Source organism: Odontomachus brunneus, unplaced genomic scaffold (assembly GCF_010583005.1).
Source record: "Odontomachus brunneus isolate Ranch 3 - 2012 unplaced genomic scaffold, Obru_v1 Obru_scaffold_002, whole genome shotgun sequence".
Taxonomy (NCBI): domain Eukaryota; kingdom Metazoa; phylum Arthropoda; class Insecta; order Hymenoptera; family Formicidae; genus Odontomachus; species Odontomachus brunneus.
In genome coordinates, this window is record NW_022639452.1 from 1,297,487 (window position 1) to 1,304,233 (window position 6,747).

The 6,747-nt window shown below is 42.6% G+C and overlaps 1 protein-coding gene across 2 annotated transcripts in view; it reads left to right on the forward strand.

Annotated features, from left to right (window-relative positions):
- The window catches only part of LOC116842924 (rhythmically expressed gene 5 protein), a 15,554-nt gene that overhangs the window by 1,149 nt on the left and 7,658 nt on the right, over positions 1 to 6,747 (forward strand). The window contains exons 2-3 of one of the 2 annotated variants that reach the window (XM_032812818.1): positions 4,955 to 5,126; positions 5,450 to 5,545. In XM_032812818.1, coding sequence (XP_032668709.1) covers positions 4,955 to 5,126; positions 5,450 to 5,545 — 268 coding nt within the window. Of the gene's footprint in view, positions 1 to 4,691; positions 5,127 to 5,449; positions 5,546 to 6,747 lie in introns of those variants that run through there. The other variant, XM_032812808.1, reaches the window with a different exon arrangement.

Sequence of the window (6,747 nt, forward strand, 5' to 3'; positions counted from 1 at the left end):
GAGAGAGAGAGAGAGAGAGAGAGAGAGAGAGAGAGAGAGAGAGGTTGATTGCATTATTGGCTCGAAGAACCTGTCCCTAAAATATCTTTCTCATTAATCTGGAGCATCCTGTGTACGCGCTTTTAACTCCATGGCTTTACACTGTGAAAAAATATCTAAAAAGTAAAAAAAGATATACTCAGTGGATACGGATAATGTATTTACTCATTCACATATTTCTTCATTGAGAAACAATTTTGTTTAAACAACAAAATATACATGTTCTTAAAACTGTAGCTTCTCGTGAAAGCAATTGTTTATTTTACTTAAATAAGAGAGAATTTAGATTTCAATATAAATGTGTTATTAAATATTAAATATGTTATTAGTACTCACCGCGAAAAAATAAATATTTCTCATTTTTTAGGTATTTTTTCGCGCGGTGCAGAGAAAATAATTGTGTTAATTTTCTTTGTTTGAAGACTAATTTATCTTAGTTCAACGCCATATAATCTCATTTTAACATTAATCTTAATCTTAAAATGTCAACAATAAATCAATTCTTTAGTAAATTCTTCACTAAACACGAATATAAGAATTCTTTCTCTCTGAGCACGAAGGTAGAGTTTCCTTGGAGTTTTCTGGGAAAGGGGATTAGAAAAGCAGGTGGAAAAAGCGCGAAAACCGTGTAGGAACGCGGAAGAGACGCGAGAGGACGCGCCCGGTTTTTCCTTCAGCCTCCGGCACATTCGCGGCCGCTAAATCGCGCTCGTTGATCTCGCGTGAATGCGAAAGCAAGATATTGCAGGCATCTCTTCGTGGAGTATCGGATATAGCGGACTTTCACCGAACAATCGAGCGAGTTCGATGCGCGGAGCGCGTTGCATCCGAAACGCGTGTCAGGCGTGTGTTGGGTGTTGGACGAGTCTCGCGTTAATTTGTACCCGCTGCACGAATCTCACAGAGCGAAAAAAGAGTGCGTCAATCAGAAAAATAATAGCATAGATTTTTTTCTGACTTCAAAAATAAATTCTTGATTGCGCTTGATTGCCTACCGATTCGTTGTCTCACACGGAAAAAAAAGTTTGGTTGAATTAACCAAATATCTGGTCGAATATGAACGATCCAGAAATTCCGACTGAAGTAACCCGAATTCTGTTTAAGTCAATCAAAAATCTTGTTAATTTCATTCGGGTTACTTCAGTCGGAATTTCTGGATCGTTCATATTTGATCAGATATTTGGTTAATTCAACCAAACCTTTTTTTCCGTGCAAAAATGCACTTTTTGCAACGAATCGCAATGCTAATGTACGATGTCGCATTGATCCAACATAACCAAGAATTGAAGCCAGAAATGAAAGCTATGGCATATTTTACCATTTTCTGCTTGACACAACTATTCTGTTCTTTTCTTTACGAGACTCGACGTTCAAGCGCGATCTCGAGGACGACTCGAGGATGCGCGTCGCGATCGCGAGATTGTCCGCGAGTCCCGCAACAAAATATTTCCTTTAACACTGTCGACATTGCTATCATCGGCGATTGCAGTTGTTTGACGATGCAGATAACAATCCCGTGTACCTCATACGCCGACTATCGTCGTGAATGAATCAGCAGCCTCGCATTAGATCCCGGACCGTTCGATGTTATCGATCAATAGCCGGACGTCGGCAATACTCGCGGTTTTACCCGGCACTCGCGTATACCCTTTGCTTCGCAGCCCTCGTATCTCCCGTAGCGTATCTTTGGTAAACAGGACTCCAATAATGCCTTCCATTTCCGGCATTTTAACTCAGGCGCATTGTATCCACATGTTTTTTGTATCATGACTCGGTTGGTCGGTCGGCTGGTTGTTGGTTTTGAGAGATATCGGTGACTCAGCTACATTAAATGCAACGGTAATATATACGGTAAATGCGTGAATATAAACTATCACGGTTACATTTGATACACTGAAAAAGGGATTGATTGACGAAAGCAAAATTTCGTTAAAATGACATCAACCAACATATTTAGTAATTACAACCAAAAAATTTAATTGCCGCTATTTTGCTTTACTTTCTTAGTAATACATTTACTTAGCCACTAAGCAAAGAAAAATAATGACAATTAAATGTTTTTACTGCAATTACCAAACATTTGCTTGATCCCACTTCAACCAAATTTTTATTTCAATAACCAAACTCTTTCTCAGTGTGAATTGTCGAGATCCTTCCCAAAAACAATCATGCGAAAATATGTAGATATACACGATGCCATTGATGCCCAAACATCTGCTAGATCGAGAGTTACACGATTTTAGACCTTATGCGAATAAGATTGAAATCATTATAGTTAAAAAAGAGCCATTATAATCAAAGCTACTTGCACGATTTTCAATCTCAAGCGTTATGTGTAAGGCGAAAAATCATGTAATTCTCGATCTAGGGAATATCCGAGCATCAATGACGTCGCGAAATATTGCTCGTTGCGAGCCGCGGACGGACGGCTGTAAAAGTCTGAAGATCATCGCGATTATACAGCCGATGCGATCAGCTGCCGCGGGGATAATTGCGGCCGCTGTTAATTGTTTTACCATGACACGATAATCGCGCGGGTTTTCGCAAGGCAACGAGGCGGCTGATGAGGTCTCGCGCGCGATACGGACAAAAAATCTATTCTCAATATATATCGAAACTCGTCGGGGAAAGGAAAGGACGTTTCTCTGATCCACTAAGTTGCCCGATTAAAATACACCAATAGAAAGCACCACGAGTGATATTTAATTTCTAATCGTAATACTTCGGTGAGGCTCTCGCTTGAACTTTACCACTGCGCATTGTTCGGCATTAATCGGTTGATGAAATTAATTACCAATCAAATTTTGATGTGATTGATTACATACTGATTATTAATTATTAGTGATTATTAATGATGATTGGTAATTAATTTCATCGAACGATGAAATTATTCGTGATTAAAGAGGATTGATTAATTTTACTGATTAGCCGATTATTTCAGTCAGGGAGGGACTTTTCATCGATTAACTGCCCGACCCTGCGATTACAGACAGAGCCCGATGTGTAAACTTAATTAGCTAGAACGCTGACTGGTCGGTTTCGTATAGCGGGAGAGCAGTACATCGAAGGTGTTCCGTGTTCTTGGTCAAGGCTGCGCGCGCAGGCAACATCGCTGCGCGGATTTCGCGGCTGCACGCGCCAGATTAAGCGTGTACGTGTAATACCCAGAGCAAGTAAAAGCGATCGCACGTAAGCGCCGGAGTGTTGAAGTTCAAGAGCACCGTAGCGTATCTGGAATCGGTTTCTCGATGCAGCTTGGAGAACAGGCCGCGAGCTGGAAATAACAGCACGTACTTTTCTTCACGGAACGTTACACGCGTGCTCGCGCGAATTAAAAGTTTCCTGAAATTTCGCCATGCTCATGCGGAATCCGAAGGAGAGTTCCGAAAGCGCATATCCTCGAGCACGGAACGATCTCCAGAGAACTGGTGCGAGCGTTTTTCCCTCTTGCCACGTGCATAGTCCGCGGGAAATGCGCGATGGGCGAGATACAAAAAATCGCCGCTCTAAAGTGCGTGTAAGAGTGTATCTCTGGCGAAACCGCAATGCATGGTCATTGTCTTTCCGCGCTAATTCGTCTGTAACCGACAGTCCCGCTCGCCTCCGCTTTCTCCCGATTTCCGGAATCGCGGTGAGAACAAACGGGACGATAATACGACACTGACCGCACGTAGGAACAGTCCTAGCGATATCCAAACAAGTGTCTGATAGACGATATTAATCGTACGGGAAGCGTCAGATACACACATAGAAAAAATGTTGTAGTAGAGATTACAACAAGATTTTTGTAATCTTGGACTGCACGGAATTATGACCAAAATTACTACACGTTTATTTAAAAATGTTAGGCACATTTAATTTTTTACTACAAAATTATTGTGATCACTTGAATGCCTTCTAGACACGGTAATTGTCAAATTTACTATTTTTAAACACTCAAATTTACTATTTTTACACTGACAGAAAAGATATCTGAAAAATAAAAAACATTTATTCGGTGAGTGTTCATAATATATTTATTTGAATCTAAATTCTTTAATTTAGATATATTAAACAATTGCTTTCGTGAAAAAGTAACGATATTTTAGGAAAATATAGATTTTCACATTTGAAAGAAAAATTTCAAATTTCTCGATATTCAAAGTTCTTAATATAAAAATATTAGTACGAGTAAATGTTAGTATCTATCGAATAAATCGTCAGATATTTTTATTACAATTTCAGTTTGATCTAACTTTACAAATCATAGTTTTCTTGACATTGTCAAGAAAAATATGATTTCAACGTAATTTTTACTACAATATTTTCTCTTATTTATACTGTGCCAAATGCGACGTGTCGTGAGATTTTCCTCTGTAATCTTCGCGAGTAGCATGTCTGTTAACGTGCCAAAAGGTGTCGAAATGGCTAACGCGGGAATAATCAAAATTCGCGAGAGAATCATCGATATTAGATACAAGAATGTCGTTAGAAATTCTTAGATCGAATATGCGCGTCATCAGAGCTCGACTATAGTAGGAATCAACCTGTGGAGAGTGTGTGTGTGTGTGTGTGTGTGTGTGTGTGTGTGTGTGTGTGTGTGTGTGTGTGTGTACGTGTGTGAATGGGTATGTGGACATCGGTCTTGAGAATATAAAAGCAGCGGCGGTCACATTTCGCGGTCGCGGCGGTATTTACTCCGACAAAAAGGCGGGAGTCGCGCAATCTGATGGATACGTGACAGACAGAGATGTCGCGTCGCGCATACGTATTCGGCGTGCTCATAACTGCCATCAGTTCCGTCGCTTGTGTTACACATTATCGAGTTTCACCGCGCGCGACCAGAATGCGGGCCCCGAGTTCTCGACGCGACGGCCACCTTCGACAGCCACGCGAAGAGGCCGCGTCTAAACAGCCCGCGCCTTTCTCGTTTCAGATGAGTCACCTGTACGAGCTGTTCAGCAAACAAGTGACACGGTTTTGCGCCGATTCATCGAGGCCGGACTGCAACAAGAACTTGCTGGTATCCGGCATACGGAGCCTCGCCGGCATGGATGACAATGTCCTCGACAAGTTGGACCCTTACCAACGCGGCGCCAAAGATATGAGTAAGAAAGCGTTCCTAAGAGACTCATGGCTTTTGTATTGGTAGTTGTCACGTTGAAACTTATTCCACGCGAGATGCCCAGATTTTTATTCAAAGTAAATCCAAATTTACACAAATTTATTCAAAGTAAATCCAAATTTTCCAACTAAGTTACGATGTATATGACATTTATGTCCCTAATCGCGCGATTTAGCTGGGAAATCTTCGTCTGACTCAAATCTACGTGTTTCGATTGAGAGAAGTTTCAAGTAACGACTATTCCGGCGAATTCTGGCCTTGAGACTCGCGCACGACCTCGTTCTCAAGCGTTTGTTTCGGTTACAGTTTGGCATGCCATGGTGGGAAGCAACAGATTCTCATCGAGAATCAGCCACGAGTCGGCCGACGAATCCTACTTCACGACCGGAGCCGATTTATCAGGTAGGTAGTGCACGACTAAGATTTCGATACCGAGGTGTATTTTTGTTTAGGGAGGTTCAGGGAGTGCGACGCGACGGTCGACAGGTCGCGAAAGGAGGTCAACTTTTCTCGATGCCGACGACGGGCTTAGCGACGCAAAGGCGTCTTGCGCGATGGCTTTCACATTTTCTCTGTGGCCCATATACACATGCATACGTTAATGACGTATCGACACGCGACGAAAGTCGCGAGTAGGATAACATTCGCGTGCGTCGTCCACGTTTTCCCGTGACTTCGGGTTTCAGTTCGCCAGCCGATGGCACGCGCCAGCGAACTTGCTCTTGTTTAGGCGAGGAGAGAAAACGACGAGCCTCGAGAGCCTCGAGAGCCTCGAGAGAAGTCGCGTGTATGTACAATCGTGGACGACGCGCTTCGAGAGGAACGTGTTTGACATTGATGTTCGTACAGCCTCAGTCTCTCGCACATTACGACGAATGGACGCGAGGACGAATTCCAGTGGGTCCACCTTGAGTGGTCCTTGTATCCGAAAACCGAAGACTGATTCGATTAGCTGTCGGAAGCGCGCGTCGCGTATATCGGTACATTGGACTCGGAATTATCATAATACGGAGGTCACGTGTGCGTTTGAGAGTAAACACGCGGCCCCGGGACGACACAGCAGCGGCCGTTGATCTGGTCGTCCTCGCGACAACGAGAAGGAATGACAGAGAAAAACAAAAACATAACGCGCGAGAGTTGCTCCTAATTTAAGATTCAGGTTCTTATCCTGGGCTATCTTTTATCGATGAAAGTGCCTCTAAAAGTGACTTACAGGTCTCCTGATTGGCTACGAGCCACTTTTAGAGACATTTTTATCGACAAGAGAGTTGAGAGCAATACCTATTCGTAAAAATCAATGGACAACTCGACGGAATCTCGATGGCCGTTTTGGCGCGCGCACTTCCTAGACCGCTATTTTGTATTAGGACCTTAACTTAGTTTCCGCCCAAAAAATACTGAGGAAAAGCATTTATTGTAAAAAATTTATTTAAATTATTTCAATGAAAGTATTTTCCATCACTTTCTACAACTTTTTGCCATCTTTCTGGCAACTGGGCGATACCATCTCGATAAAACGATGTTTGTTTCGAAGCAATCCATTCGTCCACCCATTCTCGCACTTCTTCAACATTTCGGAAGCGTGTACCACTCAAGCCGTGCTG